Source organism: Salmo salar, chromosome 07 (genome assembly GCF_965601325.2).
Source record: "Salmo salar chromosome 07, fSalSal1, whole genome shotgun sequence".
Lineage (NCBI taxonomy): Eukaryota > Metazoa > Chordata > Actinopteri > Salmoniformes > Salmonidae > Salmo > Salmo salar.
This window is the reverse complement of record NC_138297.1, coordinates 26,034,388-26,053,931: the sequence shown is the minus strand read 5'-3', so window position 1 is coordinate 26,053,931 and position 19,544 is coordinate 26,034,388. Positions and strand designations below refer to the sequence as shown.

General features: G+C 40.6%; 1 protein-coding gene and 1 pseudogene across 3 annotated transcripts in view; one reads left to right on the top strand and one right to left on the bottom strand.

The window, feature by feature from the left end:
• LOC106608842 (uncharacterized) overlaps window positions 1-19,544 on the bottom strand; it is a 70,876-nt pseudogene that overhangs the window by 24,020 nt on the left and 27,312 nt on the right. The gene's annotated exons all lie outside the window — the stretch shown is intronic.
• Window positions 124-18,031, top strand: LOC106608841 (putative E3 ubiquitin-protein ligase RNF144A-A). Of its 2 annotated transcripts, none has more exons than XM_014207016.3 (4): window positions 124-356; window positions 9,295-9,395; window positions 10,104-10,277; window positions 16,987-18,031. In XM_014207016.3, the coding sequence occupies exons 1-4, from the start codon at window positions 293-295 to the stop codon at window positions 17,440-17,442; spliced, it is 795 nt and encodes a 264-aa protein (XP_014062491.2). In that variant the 5' UTR covers window positions 124-292; the 3' UTR covers window positions 17,443-18,031. The 2 variants fall into 2 exon arrangements, with proteins under 2 accessions (XP_014062491.2, XP_045577706.2); XM_045721750.2 differs by having other exon boundaries at window positions 205-356; window positions 10,087-10,277.

The following is a 19,544-nucleotide window of genomic DNA, read 5'->3' as shown; positions in this document are numbered from 1 at the left end:
CCCTCTGCCACGTCCTGACCAAACTACAATAACAAATAACCCTTATACTGGTCAGGACGTGACAACAACAATATCATTATAAAGTATTTCTTTATTTCCTTGTTATCATGTGACTTCTTGTAACTGCTACTGTATGTGGAAAGAGAAAGTAAAAAGTACTGATGTTGTAAAACAAAGCCAAGGAAAATTCTAGGTTTTAGCACACCTGCCTGCCTCCCTTAGTCATATCTCACAATCCGCCCTGTGTGTGAGGAAGTAACTGAAAGACAGAAAGAAGACAGAAAGCAACAATATGAAGAGATATGACCCGGGAGACTCCACTCTCAAATTTGTCAACAGACAGGATGATTTAGATCGTAAGTAATTATTATTAGTATGGCTTGCGAAAGCAGCCACACTTTAATGTATGAATTATTTCAGACTTTTTATTATTGATGATATTATTATTATTATTATTATTATTATAATCATCATCATCCTTTCGCACACTACTCTTCTTAAAACATTTAAGCTATAAATGCCATTCAACCATTAAAATGTGATCAGGATTAAGTTGTTTGCATACAACTTTTTGATAGCTTTTATACTTTTAAACGATTAAAACTTTTTGTCCTCAATCAACATTCTAAAGGTCCCATCGTGACATCATGACTTCCAACATTCTAGTCTATTCACTAAAAGCAATGCAACTTTTTACACATCAGCTACTTTGACCACTTTCCCAACAAGTTCAACAAAGTTAGAGGGTATGGCATCTTGGTCTACTTCCCTGCTATTCAAACCTGGAATGAGAAAATAATTATCTGGTACCGATCAAACGTTACCACTCTTTAAGTTACTGCATCAACAACATTTTCTCAAACTTTTTATAAACAACAGAAATTTTGACCAGTCTCCCAACAAGTTAGACCAACAGTTGAAGTGTCACGGCCGTCGTAGTGATTGGACCAAAATGCAGCGGGAATGTGTATGCTCATTTTCTTCTTTATTAAATAAATGAACACTGAACAAAAAGAACGACGAAAACAGTCCTGTCAGGCATACAGCTAAACAAGAAACAACTACCCACCAAACCCATAGAAAAACACCCCTACTAAATAGGACCTTCAATTAGAGGCAACGAGGAACAGCTGCCTCCAATTGAAGGTAAAAACAATAAACTAAACATAGAAATAGAATAACTAGAAAATAGAACATAGAAATACAAAACATAGAACACTACCCAAAAACCCCGACAACACAAAACAAACACACCCCTGCCACGTCCTGACCAAACTACAATTACAAATAACCCCTTATACTGGTCAGGACGTGACATAAAGGGTATGACGTCTTTGCTTATTTCACCACTATTCTAATTTTATTTGTCACATGCGCCGAATACAAGAGGTGTAGACCTTACAGTGAAATGCTTACTTACAAGCCCTTAACAAACAATGCTGTTTTAAGAAAATACCCCCCCAAAAAAGTAAGAGATACGAAAAACAAATAATTAAAGAGCAGCAGTAAATAACAAAAGCGGGTCTATATACAGGGGTCAATGTGCAGGGCCACCGGTGTCGAGGTAATTATGTACATGCAGGTAGGGTTATTAAAGTGGCTATGCATAGATAACAACAGAAAGTAGTAGCAGCGTAAAAGGGGGGGATGCAAATAGTCCGGGTAGCCATTTGTTCAGGATGTTCAGGAGTCTTATGGCTTGGGGAAGAAGCTGTTTAGAAGCCTCTTGGGCCGACGAGCATTGGAGCTGGTGTAGTACGGTTGGATCTTCGTCCTGTATTGACGCTTTGCCTGTTTGATGGTTAATTGGAGGGCATAGGGGATTTCTTATACGCTTCCGGGTTAGAGTCCCGCTCCTTGAAAGCGGCAGTGCGGATGTTGCCTGTAATCCATGGCTTCTGATTGGGGTATGTACTAGAGGTCGACCGATAATGATTTTTCAACGCCGATACCAATTATTGGAGGACCAAAAAAAGGCGATACTGATTAATCGGCCGATTTTTATATATATATATTTGTAATAATGACAATGACAACAATAGTGAATTAACACTTATTTTAACTTAATATAATACATAAATAAAATCAACTTAGTCTCAAATAAATAATGAAACATGTTCAATTTGGTTTAAATAATGCAAAAACACAGTGTTGGAGAAGAAAGTAAAAGTGCAATATGTGCCATGTAAAAAAGCTAACGTTTAAGTTCCTTGCTCAGAACATGAGAACATATGAAAGCCCGACTAACCGGTGTCTGTATGTAGCCTCGCTACTTTTATAGCCTTGCTACTGTTATTTTTCACTGTCTTTTTACTGTTGTTTTTATTTCTTTACTTACCTATTGTACACCTAATACATTTTTTTCACTACTGGTTAGAGCCTGTAAGTAAGCGTTTCACTGTAAGGTCTACACCTGTTGTATTCGGCGCACGTGACAAATAAACTTTGATTTGATTTGGTGGTTTCTTTTAACATGAGTCTTCAATATTCCCAGTTAAGAAGTTTTAGGTTGTAGTTATTATAGGAATTCTAGGACTATTTCTCTCTATACGATTTGTATTTCATATAGCTTTGACTATTGGATGTTCTTATAGGCACTTCAGTATTGCCAGCCTAATCTCGGGAGTTCATAGGCTTGAAGTCATAAACAGTGCTGTGCTTCAAGCATTGCGAAGAGCTGCTGGCAAGCGCAGGAAAGTGCTGTTTGAATGAATGCTTACAAGCCTGCTGCTGCCTACCACCGCTCAGTCAGACTGCTCTATCAAATATCAAATCATAGACTTAATTATAATATAATAAACACACAGAAATATGAGCCTTAGGTCATTAATATGGTCAAAACCTGAAACTATCATTTAGAAAACAAAACGTATATTCTTTCAGTGAAATATGGAACCGTCCCGTATTTTATCGAACGGATGGCATCCCTAAGTCGAAATATTGCTGTTACATTGCACAACCTTCAATGTTATGTAATAATTATGTCAAATTCTGTCAAATTAATTACGGTCTTTGTTAGGAAGAAATGGTCTTCACACAGTTCGCAACGAGCCAGGCGGCCCAAAATGCTGCATATACCCTGACTCTGCTTGCACTAAACGCAAGAGAAGTGACACAATTTCCCTAGTTAACCTGTCTGGGCTAGGGGGCAGTATTTTCACGGCCGGATGAAAAACGTACCCAATTTAAACAGGTTACTACTCTGGCCCAGAAACTAGAATATGCATATTATTAGTAGATTTGGATAGAAAACACTCTGAAGTTTCTAAAACTGTTTGAATGGTGTCTGTGAGTATAACAGAACTCATATGGCAGGCAAAAACCTGAGAAAAAGTCAACCAGGAAGTGGAGGATCTGAGAATTGTAGTTCTTCTTTCTAGTCCCTTTCGAAACTACAGTATCTGTGGGGTTACGTTGCACTTCCTAAGGCTTCCATTGGCTGTCAAAAGCCTTCAGAAAGTGGTTTGAGCGTTCTCCTGTCACTGGGCAGAGTATAGGAGCTCAGTTACTGAGTGGTCTGCCTGGCAACAAAGGGATTGGATATGCGCAGTTACGCGAGTGCGCCGTTCCTTCTTTTTCTTCTTGAATGAATATGCTATTGTCCAGTTGGAATATTATCGAAATTTTACGTTAAATATACCATAAAGATTGATTTTAAACAGCGTTTTACATGCATCTAAGTACGGTAATGGAACATTTTGACTTTTCGTCTCTGGTTCCGCGCTCGCGCATTATGCCTTTGGATAAGTGATCTGTACGCACGAACAAAACGGAGGTATTTGTACATAAATATGGATTATTTCGAACAAAAACAACATTTCTTGTGGAAGTAGCAGTCCTGGGAGTGCATTCTAACGAAGATCAGCAAAGGTAAGAGAATATTTCTAATACTAATTCTGAGTTTAGGTTGCCCCGAACTTGGCGGGTGTCTGTATAGCTCTCTGTGATGGCTGAGCTATGTACTCAGAATATTGAAAAATGTGCTTTCTCCGTAAAGCTATTTTAAAATCTGATAAAGCGGTTGCATCCAGGAGTAGTCTATCTATAATTCTTTAAATAATTGGTATATATTTTGTCAACGTTTATGATGAGTATTTTTGTAAATTCATGTGCACATTCACCGGAGTGTTTGGTGGGAATACATTTTCTGAACATCACGCGCCAATGTAAAATGCTGTTTTTGGATATAAATATGAACTTTATCGAACAAAACATACATGTATTGTGTAACATAATGTCCTAGGAGTGTCATCTGATGAAGATCGTCAAAGGTTAGTGCTTCATTTAGCTGTGTTTTGGGTTTTATTGACACATGTCCTTGCTTGGAAAATGGCTGTGTGATTATTTTTGTCTATGTACTCTCCTAACATAATCTAATGTTTTGCTTTCGCTGTAAAGCCTTTTTGAAATCGGACAATGTGGTTACATCAAGGAGAAGTGTATCTTTAAAATGTGTAAAATAGTTGTATGTTTGAGAAAGTTGAATTATGACATTTTGTTGTTTTTGAATTTGCCGCCCTGATATTTCACTGGCTGTGTCCCGCAGGTGGGACGCTAGCGTCCCACGTAGCCCATAGAAGCTAATATTGCCTGCTAATATTAATTTATTTTTAACTAAATATGCAGGTTTAAAAAAATATACTTGTGTATTGATTTTAAGAAAGGAATTGATGTTTATGGGTAGGTACATTGGTGCAACGACAGTGCTTTTTTCACGAATGCGCTTGTTAAATCATCACCCGTTTGGCGAAGTAGGCTGTGATTCGATGATAAATTAACAGGCACCGCATTGATTATATGCAACGCAGGACAAGCTAGTTAAACTAGTAATATCACCAACCATGTGTAGTTAACTAGTGATTATGTTAAGATTAATTATTGTTTATAAGATAAGTTTAATGCTAGCTAGCAACTTACCTTGGCTCCTTGCTGCACTCGCGTAACAGGTCCAAAAATACCGATCGCCGATTGTTATGAAAACTTGAAATCGTCCCTAACTTGAAATTGTCCCTAATTAATCGGCCGTACTGATTAATCGGTCAACCTCTAGTATGTAAGTACAGTCCACGATGCACTTATTGATAAAGCCAGTGACTGATGTGGTGTACTCCTCAATGCCATCGGAAGAATCCCGGAACATATTCCAGTCTGTGCTAGCAAAACAGTCCTGTAGTTTAGCATCTGCTTCATCTGACCAGTTTTTTGTAGACCGAGTCACTGGTGCCTACTGCTTTCATTTTTGCTTGTAAGCAGGAATCAGGAGGATAGAGTTATGGTCAGATTTGCCCAATGGAGGGCAAGGGAGAGCTTTGTACGCGTCTCTGTGTGTGGAGTAAAGGTGGTCTAGAATTGTTTTCCCTCTGGCTGCACATTTAACATGTTGATAGAATTTCGGTAAAACTGATTTAAGTTTCACTGCATTAAAGTCACCGGTCACTAGGCGCGCCACCTCTGGATGAGCGTTTTCCTGTTTGCTTATGGCGGAATACATCTAATTTAGTGCGGTTTTAGTGCCAACCTCGCTCTGTGCTGGTATGTAGACAGCTACAAAAAATACAAATGAAAACTCTAGGTAGATAGTATGGTCTACAGCTTATCATGAGATACTCTAACTCAGGTGAGCAAAACTTTGAGACATCCTTAGATATCATGCACCAGCTGTTGTTTACATAAATGGATAGGCCCACGCCCCGTGTCTTACCAGAGGCTGCTGTTCTGTCTTGCTGATAGTGTATAATCCACCAGCTGTATGTTCTTAATGTCGTCGTTCAGCCACGACTCGGTGAAACATAAAATATTACAGTTTTTAATGTCCCGTTGGTAGGATATACGTGCTTTCAGTTCATTCCATTTATTTTACAGCGATTGAATGTTAGCTAGCAGGATGGAAGGCAAGGGCAGATTAGCCACTCGTAGCCTGATCCCCGCAAGGCACCCTAATCTTTTGCCTCAAAATCTCCATTTCCTTCTCCAGCGAATCACGGGGATCGGGGCCTGGTCGGGTGTCTGCAGTATATCCTAACTCCTCTTCCAATTTGAGGTGAATAATCCCTGTCCAATCTGATGTCCAGAAGCTCTTTTCGGTCATAACAGATGGTAGAAGCAACATTATGTACAAAACAAGTTACGAACAATGCAAAAAAACAAACAAAATAGCATGATTGGTTGAGCGCCGATAAGACGGCAGCCCTACCCTCTGGTGCCATTTGTGGATTCAAATCTGAAATCTGAAAACAAATCTGATACCAATCAAATGTTACAGTTGTTTCAGTAACTGCATTAACATAAAAAACTTTGTACAAACAGCTGACATTTTGACACCTTTCCCAGAACTTTAGACAAAAACTTGGGAGTCTGGAGTCAGAACAGAATCATCTTCTCCCAATCAAAAATGGCAGCTGTTTTAGTAACTGCATCAACTACTTTTTGTCTCCACTTTTAGAAACTGACATTTTTACCACTTACCCAGAACTTTAGATAAAAAGGTATAAAGTGTGAAAAGGGTGCAGGTAGCCTAGCAGTTAAGAGCAGTGGGAAAAGTAACTGAAAAGTTGCTGTGCCGTGGAAGTCGATTAAGGTAGCTCCCTGCACGTCAGATGGGTTGGGTTAAATGTAGAAGAAACATTTTCATTTAATTTATTCTGTTGTGCAACTGACTAGATATCCCCCTTTCCCTTAACTTGGTCTACTATTATGCTATTTGAATATGGAATCCGAACAGAATTATCTACTACCAATCAGAATGATCTACTACCAATCAGAATGATCTACTACCAATCAGAATGATCTACTACCAAATCACAGCTGTTTGAGTAACCGCATCATATCATTTTGCCAACTTACCACTGTTGAATTAACTGCCATGGAACTTTTCAGAACATTCGAATTATAACAATGGGGGAGCACATAAGACACTCCAACCCAGTAAACTAACCTACCACTGTTTATCTACATGTAGTTATCGTTTACCTTTAGTACTGGTCTGTAGGCTGCCTTGCACAATAGTAAACCTCCATCCAGCTGGCAGCGCTGATGTGCAATTCTGTGCTCGCCACACACTAGAACCTAGGAATTTTCAAAAATTCCTCGACTAGAACATGGAAGTAGAAATCATAACAAACTTTCTTTGTGTGGAGTAAAGAAAGACATACTGACTAAACTGAACAGGCTACACAGATCTCTTTCAACCGAAAGGTTGAATGAAAGGTTTAAAGGCGACTGCTGCAGAGATTTTTGGGGCAGTGAAGATTACCAGGAGGAAAGCATAATTACATTTTGATGGTCTACACAAAAAAATCACGAATTTGTATTTGAATTAATGAAACTTAGATGTATGTTATGCTCTGTTGACTGTGTTTCCCCTTGGGGGCAGAACTGCTCAGAGGGAAGGGGTGCCCTTCTCTGGCCTCTTCCCACTTACAGTATCTCCCTGCAGTCCAGGGAGGAAATCGTGAACATGCTGCTGTTGTTCAGACTTCCCACTTATGCCTCCTTATCTTCTGTACTCTATTATTACAGTTTACAAATTCTGTGGTGGTAGTCTAAGTGTAGTAATTTGTGATGAAATATGTGACTTAACTGCCCCACACTCCAAAGTAATAATGTTGACATAGTAGTCCATCAAAGTCATCAGACCAGATATTTTAATTTATACCATGGCATTGTTGTATACTCGTTTCTGACTGGCTTGAAGCATTCTAGAGCGTGCATTATTTCCCTATAATGCACGCTATACAGAGCATTCGGAAAGTATTCAGACCGCTGTACTCAGTACTTTGTTGAAACACCTTTGGTATTTTTGGTTTTATTTTTAAGAAATGTGGGAAAAATTCTAAAAACCTGTTTTTGCTTTGTCATTGTGGAGTATTGTGGGTAGTTTGATGAGGGGGAAAAACAATTTAATCAATTTTACAATAAGGCTGTAATGCAAAAAAAAAATTGAAAAAGCCAAGGGGTCTGAATACTTTCTGAATGCACTGTATGTGTGTATTTTAACCCAATAAAAGATTCAATTGAAGACATTTAAGCTGCATATTATTTTTGTGACCAATGGCAAGCCAAAAAGATGCGCTCTTGCAACAGCTGCGTAGTGCGGATCGCAGCCTATGGAATAGAATTTTGTGTCACGCTCTAACCTAAGAGAGCTGTTTTTTCTCTGCTTAGTTAGGTCAGGGTGTGATATGGGGTGGGCATTCTATGTTTTTTGTTTCTATGTTTTGGCCGGGTATGGTTTCCAATCAGAGGCAGCTGTCTATGGTTGTCTCTGATTGGAAGCCATATAAGTATGGCAGCCTTTTCCCACTTGGTTTTCGTGGGTAGTTGTTTTCTGTTTCCTTGTATTTACCTGACAGAACTGTTGGCTGTCATTTTGTGTATTTTGTCTAGTGTTCGTTTTCATTAAAATATAACGATGAGCACTCAACACGCTGCGCCTTGGTCTCCTCTATATGACGCTCGTTACAGTTTGTGGGGCTTTTATTGCTCAATCTAATTTGTGTTGAAAAAGATGTCCATAGGCCTAATAGACACATGCTCAAACTCGCACACTTTTGATATCAAGGTGTCACAAATAGAAGCATAAACAATAGGCCTATAGCAAATACAGCATATGCGATACATTTTTATTGTTCCATATTTCCAAGTCCTAGGGGTATTAAATTAATTGGAATGACTGGAAATCTGAGACTTTTTTAAATGTAAGCCTAATCATATTATTATCATCATTGGTGTTAATGTAGATTGCCATGGGTTAGAATAAGCCTACATAACCAACCCATAAAGTAAATGCAACATCCATTTATGGCCAGCTGTGTAAACTCTAACATTGATTTATTTACATTTACATTTAAGTCATTTAGCAGACGCTCTTATCCAGAGCGACTTACAAAATGGTGCATTTATTGCATTTATCACGCGATATATGTCCTACAATTGTTAATATTCATTTTTGTCTTCTAATCCCTCTTAAGGGTAAAGTAATTTGATTACGTTACTGAGTTGGGGTAATCTAACATTTACGTTACTGTTTATTTTAGTAACTGTAACAGATTACATTTAGAAAGTAACCCTACCCTACCCTGCTTATGCGTAAAAGTGTAGTCATCTTGGTGTAGTTACTGCATTTGTGATTATATATGTGATCTAACTGCCCCACAGTCCATAGCTGGGGTAATAACTAAATTATCACACTTGAATTCAGCTGTTGAGAGTTGACTGTTAACTTAAGACCAACTTGTACTTGCGTCATTACAATTTCAAGATGTGTTCATTATTACATTTCTTGTTTTGACTCAGCCCTGGATGATGACCTTGTGTCTCTAAGGGCGGAGATGTCCTGTGGTCACGCAGTCACCCCACAGTCCCTGACTGGATGGTGCCGCAGCCTACTGGACCAGGTACTCACATTTCATCAGTTAATCAATTACATATACATTTATACACTCAGAGAACAAAACATTATGAACACCTGCTCTTTCCATGACATAGACTGACCAAGTGAAAGCTATGATCCATTGATAAATCCATTTCAATCAGGGTCAATGAAGGGGATGAGACAGGTTAAAGAAGGTTTTTTAAGCCTTGAGACAGTTGAGACATGGCATGTGTGCCATTCAGATGCTGAATGGGCGAGCCAAAATATTTAAGTGCCTTTGAACAGGGTATGGTAGTAGATGCCAGGCACACTGGCTTGTGTCAAGAACTGCAACGCTGCTGGGTTTTTCATGCTCAACAGTTTCCCGTGTTTATCAAGAATGGTCCACCACCCAAAGGACATCCAGCCAACTTGACACAACTGTGGGAAGCATTGGAGTCAACATGGGCCAGCATACCTGTGGAACACGTTCGACAACTTGTAGAGTCCATGGCCCAAAGAATTGAGGTTGTTCTGAGGGCAAAAGGGGGAACAACTCAATATTAAGGTCCCTATTGTTTTGTACACTCAGTGTAAATGTGGACCAAAAAAACACAGTAAATACAAACACATGATTCTGTTATTCTATGTATTCTTGCATTTCAATTCTATTTTATTGAAAATCATTTAAACAAAATCCAATCATTTTGCCCTCCAATGTTCTCCACAACAAGTGTTATTGTTGTCCCAGGGTCAGTACAAGTTCATGTGTCCTGCACTTAAGAATGGCACTTTGCAAAAGTGTGATGCTGAGTGGTCTTACCAGGAGGTACGTAGACTGGCTGCGCTCACCATCGAAGAGATGCAGCACTTTGAGAAGACCATGGCCGCCTTGGCTGCTGCCATATACTGTGAATACAAATCAGTGAGTGTTTCATTGTTCAAATTCATCTGCATTCTTTATGATTAATGGTATGTTCTCACTGCTGTAAAGTGTATAAACTGGAGCTATGAATAAGTACCCTGTACTTTTTTAAGAGACAATAGATATACAGATCACCTCCCAGATAGCACATTTGCTTCATTAGAAGTTGAGGGAACGTACGTTTTTGGTTTCTATTGGTTCTGGGAAAGAAGCTATAAGTTTCCGCAATGTTAAAACTGTTTTTTTTTAACCTATGATCTTCAGTTCCTAATCCATGGGATTAAACCACTGCACCACCAGGATGGAACAAGCATACCATTTGTTTTAACTCGTACAAAAGCTATTCAAACATACCCCATTTCAAAGGAAACAAGCACTCATTAACATCAGATGTGGCCAATTAGTGGGTGCGGCCAGCACACTTAACAAGATAGATAGAGGACAGAGATTTTGTTGATGCTGAGAATGGAATGTACACTACATATACAAAAGTATGTGGACACCCCTTGAAATTAGTGGATTCGGCTATTTCAGCCACACCCTTTGCTGAAAGGTGTATAAAATCGAGCACACAGCCATGACATCTCCATAGACAAACATTGGCTGTAGAATGGCCTTACTGAAGAGCTCAGTGACTCAACGTGGCATCGTCATATGATGCCACCTTTCCAACAAGTCAGTTTGTCAAATTTCTGCCCTGCTAGGGCTGCCCCGGTCAACTGTAAGTGCTGTTATTGTGAAGTGTTAACGTCTAGGAGCAACAACTCCTAGTGGTAGGCAACACAAGCTCACAGAACGGTACCGATGAGTGCTGAAGTGCGTAAAAATCGTCAGTCCTCGGTTGTAACACTCACTACCGAGTTCCAAACTGCCTCTGGAAGCAACGTCAGCACAAAAACTATTTGTCGGGAGCTTCATGAAATGGATTTCCATGGCCGAGCAGCCGCAGACAAGCATAAGATCACCATGCTTAATGCCAAGCGTCGGATGGAGTGGTGTAAAGCTTGCTGCCATTCGACTCTGGAGCAGTGGAAACGCGTTCTCTGGAGTGATGAATCACGCCTCACCATCTGGTAGTCCGACTGACGAATCTGGGTTTGGCGGATGCCAGGAGAACACTACCTGCCCCAATGCATAGGGCCAACTGTAAATTTCGGTGAAGAGGAATTATGGTCTGGGGCTGTTTGTCATTGTTCACGACAGGCCCCTTAGTTCCAGTGAAGGGAAATCTTAAGGCTACGGCATACAATGACATTCAATCAATTAATCAAATTGATTTATAAAGCCCTTCTTACATCAGCTGATGTCACAAAGTGCTGTACAGAAACCCAGCCTAAAACCCCAAACAGCAAGCAATGCAGGTTTAGAAGCACGGTGGCAAGGAAAAACTCCCTAGAAAGGCCAGAACCTAGGAAGAAACCTAGAGAGGAACCAGGCTATGAGGGGTGGCCAGTCCTCTTCTGGCTGTGCCGGGTGGAGATTACAACAGAACATGGCCAAGATGTTCAAATGTTCATAGATGACCAACAGGGTCAAATAATAATAATCACAGTGGTTGTCGAGGGTGCAACAGGTCAGCACCTCAGTATGTTTTCATAGCCGATCATTCAGAGTATCTAATGTTTCTGCTGTCTCTAGAGAGTTGAAAACAGCAGGTCTGGGACAGGTAGCACGTCCGGTGAACAGGTCAGGGTTCCATATCCGCAGGCAGAACAGTTGAAACTGGAGCAGCAGCACAGCCAGGTGGACTGGGGACAGCAAGGAGTCATCAGGTCAGGTAGTCCTGAGGCATGGTCCTAGGGCTCAGGTCCTCCGAGAGAGAGAGAGAAAGAAAGAAAGCGAGAAAAAGAGAGAAAAAGAGAGAGAGAATTAGAGAGAGCATACTTAAATTCACACAGGACACTGGATAAGACAGAAGAAATACTCCAGATATAACAGACTGACCCTAGCCCCCCGACACAAACTACTGCAGCATAAATACTGGAGGCTGAGACAGGAGGGGTTGGGAGACACTGTGGGATACCTCCGGACAGGGCCAAACAGGCAGGATATAACCCCATCCACTTTGCCAAAGCAAATCCCCCACACCACTAGAGGGATATCTTCAACCACCAACTTATCATCCTGAGACAAGGCCAAGCTTCTACACCTGCATTGCTTGCTGTTTGGGGTTTTAGGCTGGGTTTCTGTACAGCACTTTGAGATATCAGCTGATGTAAGAAGGGCTATATAAATACATTTGATTTGATTTGATTTATAGCCCACGAAGATCTCCCCCGGGGGCAACCCGGACAGGAAGATCATGTCAGTGACTCAACCCACTCAAGTGACGCACCCCTCCTAGGGATGGTATGGAAGAGCACAAGTAAGCCAGTGACTCAGCCCCTGTAATAGGGATGGAGGCAAAGAATACCAGGGGAGAGAGGAGAACCGGCCAGGCAGAGACAGCAAAGTTGCTCCAGTGCCTTTCCGTTCACCTTTACACTCCTGGGCCAGACTACACTCAATCATAGGACCTACTGAAGAGATGAGTCTTCAATAAAGACTTAAAGGTTGAGACCGAGTCTGCGTCTCTCACATGGATAGGCAGACCATTCCATAAAAAATGGAGCTCTATAGGAGAAAGCCCTGCCTCCAGCTGTTTGCTGAGAAATTCTAGGGACAGTAAGGAGGCCTGCGTCTTGTGACCGTAGCGTACGTGTAGGTATGTACGGAAGGACCAAATCGGAAAGATAGGTAGGTGCAAGCCCATGTAATGCTTTGTAGGTTAGAAGTAAAACCTTGAAATCAGCCCTTGCCTTAACAGGAAGCCAGTGTAGAGAGGCTAGCACTGGAGTAATATGATCACATTTTTTGGTTCTAGTCAAGATTCTATCAGCCGTGTTTAGCACTAACTGAAGTTTATTTAGTGCTTTATCCGGGTAGCCGGAAAGTAGAGCATTGCAGTAGTCTAACCTAGAAGTGACAAAAGCATGGATAAACATCCGCATCATTTTTGGAAAGAAAGTTTAGATTTTTGCAATGTTACGTAGATGGAAACAGTCTTGAAACAGTCTTGATATGTTCGTCAAAAGAGGGATGTATCAAAAATACATTTTGGATTGTACTTATTTTCCTCAATTAAGTTGGAAAAATAGGATAAATCGAGCAGCAATGAGGGCTCTTCGATACTGCACAGTACTGTCTTTCCAAGCTAGTCGGAAGACTTCCAGTTTGGTGTAGCGCCATTTCTGTTGCAATTTTCTGGAAGATTCTAGATGATTCTGTGCTAGTTTGGGGAAGGCCCTTTCCTGTTTCAGCCTGACAAAATTGGATGAGTGATGACTTTTTCCCCTCATCGTTTTTTGATGGCTACAGCTAGACTGTTATCCACAGTTAGCGTATCTCTTAGTTGTCAATGAAATGTATTTTGGCCTCGATCAAAAGTGCTGGCAGGCAGGCAAGTTCTCATTCAGTTGTCAAAACGTGAGGACAAGTATGCAAGCTGCCTGCAGAAGGATGAGCAGGGTACTCCCCATGGGCAACCTCCTTGTACTTTACTTGTTTTTGTTTTTGGAACAGGTTCCTTTTGGAACGGTCCACAAATTACAGCACCCCTCTCCATCATTTAAGTGCAATTTTGACTGCCATCTAACTACCTTAAGTTTGAGAGGGTTAGATTTTAGCCTATCTTGCTTTGGCTTGCATTAGTTGTTGATCGAGTTGATGTGCATAGGCAACTGAGCTGAGGGAGAGAGATCCTACCTTTTCATGGTTGTTTGGTCAATAGGACTGTGAAGTTCCCAAATGTAAGAGGACTCCTGTGGTATTCAGGTGTAAAGTTGCGATGTTGCTACTGCTTGTGAACACACAGTCCAGTTCAAATTGAACGATGGCAGGCCCATGTGGCAAGTGGTTTATTTGCATATAGTCCTACAGTAGCTCTGATTGGCTCACCAGTCTGAGTAGACTTCTTCTTCATCTTCTTCATTGATATTATGGCGGTCTGCAAACAAACGTTCAAGGTGCGCTAACTGTGGATAACAGTCTACTGTGCTGGAGTGTGTGATCAATCATAGTCTGCCTAATTCTGTACTACTACTACTACTACTACAAAAAAAATACCCCACCAATCCATTAAACTTAATCTATATCATGCTGAAACAATCCACCTTTAGGATAATTGAGCATGTCAACAACCATTTCGACAATAACATCTGTTACCCCCAATAACTATTTTGCCGTATCCACGATAACCTTTAACTTGGCATTACTGCTTTCCACCACCCGAGTCGTGTTGATAACCTTACCAATGAAAGCTATGAAGTTAACTTTATTCACTATCAAAGTGTACTTTGACAGAGCACATTCATGATCGCAAGATTTCTGAACAGGTCTCGAAACCATGCCAGGACCAGCAGAAGCACCAGCCTCGACAGTAGATCCACTGAGTACAGGAGCAACCATAGAAGCTCCATCAGTCCGCACTGTAGTTCCACCAATCTGTTTTACAGCCTCTGCATATGGCACAGTGCCTTCGGAAAATATTCAAACCCCTTTACTTCATCCACATTTTGTTACGTTACAGCCTTATTCTAAAATGTATTAAATAAACAACATCTTCAGCAATCTACACACAATACCCCATAATGACAAAGCGAAAACAGATTTTAAGAAATGTTTGCAAATATATTACAAATAAAAAACAGAAATACCTTATTAACATGAGTATTCAAACCCTTTGCTATGAGACTCGAAATTGAGCTCAGGTGCATCCTGTTTCCATTGATCATCCTTGAGATGTTTCTACAACTTGATTGGAGTCCACCTTTGGTAAACTCAATTGATTGGACATGATTTGGAAAGGCACACACCTGTCTATATAAGGTCCCACAGTTGACAGTGCATATCAGAGCAAAAACCAAACCGTAGAGCTTCGAGACAGGATTGTGTCGAGGCACAGGTCCGGGGAAGGGTACAAAAAAATGTCTGCAGCATTGAAGGTCCCCAAGAACATAGTGGCCTCCATCATTCTTAAATGGAAGAAGTTTGGAACCACCAAGACTCTTCCTAGAGTTGGCCGCCTTGCCAAACTGAGCAATTGGGGGAGACGGGCATTGGTCAGAGAGGTGACCAGAGTTCCTCTGTGGAGATGGGAGCACCTTTCAGAAGGACAACCATCTCTGCAGCACTACACCAATCAGGCTTTTATGGTAGAGTGGCCAGACGGAAGCAACTCCTCAGTAAAAGACACATGACAGCCCCCTTGGAGTTTGCCAAAAGGCAACTAAAGACTTTCAGACAGTGAGAAACAAGACTCCCTGGTCAGATAAAACCAAGAATGAACTCTATGGCTTGAATGCCTGGCACCATCCCTACGGTAAAGCATGGTGGTGGCAGCATCACGCTGTGGGGATGTTTTTCAGTGCAGGGACAAGAGACTAGTCTGGATCAAGTGAAAGATGAACGGAGCAAAGTACAGAGAGATCCTTGATGAAAACCTACTCCAGAGTGCTCAGGACCTCAGACTGGGGTGAAAATTCTCCTTCCAACAGGACAACGACCCTAAGCACATAGCCAAGACTACACAGGAGTGGCTTCGGGACAAGTCTCTGAATGTCCTTGAGTGGCCCAGCCAGAGCCCGGACTTCAACCCAATCTAACATCTCTGGAGAGACCTGAAAATAGCTGTGCAGCAAAGCTCCCCATCCAATCTGACATAACTTGAGAGGATCTGCAGAGAAGAATGGGAGAAACTCCCCAAATACGGGTGTGCCAAGCTTGTAGCATCATACCCAAGAAGACCTGATGCTGTAATCGCTGCTAAATGTGCTTCTCTGCCAAAGGTGCTGAAATTCTGACAGAAGAGCGTTGTTTCTTAACGTTCTCTGAACTATTTGAGAACATTCCTAATGTCAAACCAGTTGGAGAACATTCCAAGAACATTACCAGAATTGAAGTTAAATGTTACCATGTTTGAACCTTTAGGAAATGTTCTGTTAAAGTAATGAAAAAACAAAATGTTTATAATTTTTTTGTCATGTTCCTTAAATGTGCTGAGAATATTCCAAAGCCCAGCAAATATCCTGCACCATTCCCAGAAAGTTGTGGGAAGGTTGTATGCAAAATAATCATAGGACAACCACCTTCTCACCAAGCTCTAAGAAACTCTCAGAATGCTTTGTGCTTGCTGAGCTACAGTGAGGGAAAAAAGTATTTGATCCCCTGCTGATTTTGTACATTTGCCCACTGACAAAGAAATGATCAGTCTATAATTTTAATAGTAGGTTTATTTGAACAGTGAGAGACAGAATATCAACAAAAAAATCCAGAAAAATACTTATTTCCCTAATTGAAATGCAAATCATTTTATAACATTTTTGACATGCGTTTTTCTGGATTTCTTTGTTGTTATTCTGTCTCTCACTGTTCAAATAAACCTACCATTAAAATTATAGACTGATCATTTCTTTGTCAGTGGGCAAACGTACAAAATCAGCAGGGGATCAAATACTTTTTTCCCTCACTGTACATCTAGTGTTGGTCAGTCATTATTCATAATTTGTTATTAGGCTCATAGTGTATTATCATGTTAATGAATCTCTATGCATGTAAACATAGCATTTTCCTTAAATACCCTGCCAATGTGTTACAGCAGCAACATGATTTGATAACAATGAATCTCCCCCTCTTTCCTCTTACTTTCTTACCCTACCCTTTTTTATAACAGTGCCCTGCCTGCAAAACCTTTGTAGAGAGACAGGAACTCTCCAACCTCAGTGTCCTCTGCACAGTGTGCACTGCAGACAAAGGTCAGAGGTATGAGTTCTGCTGGCAGTGCCTGAAGCAGTGGAAAGGTCCCGGGCCACACTCTGACCACTGTGACAACGATGGCTGTATCAACCAGGACCTGGAACTGCTGAAGAACTGCAAAACCACGTCTCTCCCTCAGGTGGCAGGTGTCACCAACTGCCCCTCCATTCGCGCCTGTCCCACCTGTGGCCAACGGGTGGAACACGACAAGACTGGTTGTAAGAATATTCTCTGTCCAAGGTGCAATAAAGAGTTCTGCTTTGTGTGCCTTAAGCTCACGGAGGAGTGCTTGGAGACCAGCTCATATTTCATAGCCTGCTCTGCTGGTGTTGCCCCAAGGCAGACCTCTATACCCACCTGGAATAGAAACTAAGAGAAGAGATAACTATCATACCAGTCACGGTAGAACGCATACTGTAGAGTTACTGTAGACTGTTTATATTATGTCAAACACAATGCTTTTTGCACAATGCACAACTTGGTTTTCCTGTATTTTCTTTGTCTATTGATGATAACTTCCCCATAATTGTACACAGAAAATGTCATGTTTCAATGTTTTTTTTCTTCACCTCATTATTATAATTTGGCTTCTATGCTTCTTTATTAACCCATTTATGTCCTTATACAATATCAAAATGCGCCACAGAAAAATTATGTTTGATGTAAACGCATGACATTTGGTGTCATCATAGTTAGCACAAGAGTGTAGACAGGCCACATTGAAATTTTAAGAGTGTCATTATCTATCATACTTTCAGTGTCAATCAAAGTTGGAAAATCATTCAAATGACTTCGACATATGTCATTTGAAATACATTTCATTATGAAATTCTTTAAAAACATATAGTATTGTTATTTGACATGTTCTAAGCTCAAACATGCAAAATATATGATTAAACTCATAGTCGTTTGTGAACTACAGATGTTTCTGTATCATAATAAATCTAGTCTTTGGACACATAGGGTATTGTTTTGTTTTTTTGTTTTTTACAACATTTCAAAAATCAAGTCATGTGAATACATGATCAGATCTTTAAAAAAATTGTATATAGACCAATATACACTACAGTTCAAAGTTTGGGGTCACTTAGAAATGTCCTTAAAATAACATCAAATTGATCAGAAATACAGTGTAGACATTGTTAATGTTCTAAATGACTATTGTAGCTGGAAATGGCAGACTTTTTTATGGAAAATCTACTCAGGCGTACAGAGGCCCATTATCAGCAACCATCACTCCTGTGTTCCAATGGCACGTTGTGTTAGCTAATACAAGTTTATCATTTTAAAAGGCTAATTGATCATTAGAAAACCCTTTTGCAATTATGTTAGCACAGCTGAAAACTGTTGTCCTGATTAAAGAAGCAATAAAACTGGCCTTCTTTAGACTACTTGAGTATCTGGAGTATCAGCATTTGTGGGTTTGATTACAGGCTCAAAATGGCCAGAAACAAATAACTTCCTTCTGAAACTCATCAGTCTATTCTTGTTCTAAGAAATTAAGGTTAGTCCATGCGAGAAATTGCCAAGAAACAATGTATACTACTCTCTTCACAGAACAGCGCAAACTGGCTCTAACCAGAATAGAAAGAGGAGTGGGAGGCCCCGGTGCACAACTGAGCAAGAGGACAAGTACATTAGAGTGTCTAGTTTGAGAAACAGACGCCTCACAAGTCCTCAACTGGCAGCATCATTAAATAGTACCCGCAAAACACCAGTCTCAACATCAACAGTGAAGAGGTGACTCCGGGATGCTGGTCTTCTATGAACTCTACACCTTGTAGAGTTCATGCCCGACAAATTGCGGCTATCTAAAGTATTCCACACACACTCACACTCCTAGAGTATATTTAAGCAATAAGGCACGAGGGGGTGTGGTACTACGGCTAAGGGCTGTTCTTAAACTCTTGTGCCTGGATACAGCCCTTAGCTGTGGTATATTGACCATATACCACAAACCCCCGAGGTGCCTTATTGCTATTATAAACTGGTTACCAATGTAATTAGAGCAGTAAAAATAAATGTTTTGTCATACCCATGGTATACCACGGCTGTCAGCCAATCAGCATTCAGGGCTTGAACCACCCAGTTTATAATATACAGTATAAGACAGGGATGGGCCACTGCAGCCCACGGACGCACATTTAAAAAAAGTTTTTTAATTAAATTTAACCTTTACTTAACTTGGAAGGTCAGTTAAGGACAAATTCTTATTTACAATGACGGCATACCAGGGAACAGTGGGTTAACTCCCTTGTTCAGGAGGAGAACAACAGATTTTGACCTTGTCAGCCAGGGCATTTGATCAAGCAACCTTTCGGTTACTGGCCCAACGCTCTAACCACTAGGCAACCTGCCGCCCCTTTTGAAGGCACTCGGATCAATAAAACATTTTTTTAAATAATAACTCAGTCGCGGTGTCAACTTACTCTTACAAATTAGAATAGCAGAATACACAAGTTGCAATTAAAACAT

Excerpts from the sequence above, each read along its gene's own strand:
- LOC106608841 (XM_014207016.3), top strand. The coding sequence starts at position 293 with ATGAAGAGATATGACCCGGGAGACTCCACTCTCAAATTTGTCAACAGA. Across the intron at positions 357-9,294 it reads CAGACAGGATGATTTAGATC|CCCTGGATGATGACCTTGTG; the intron begins GTAAGTAATTAT and ends GTTTTGACTCAG. Across the intron at positions 9,396-10,103 it reads GCCGCAGCCTACTGGACCAG|GGTCAGTACAAGTTCATGTG; the intron begins GTACTCACATTT and ends TTGTTGTCCCAG.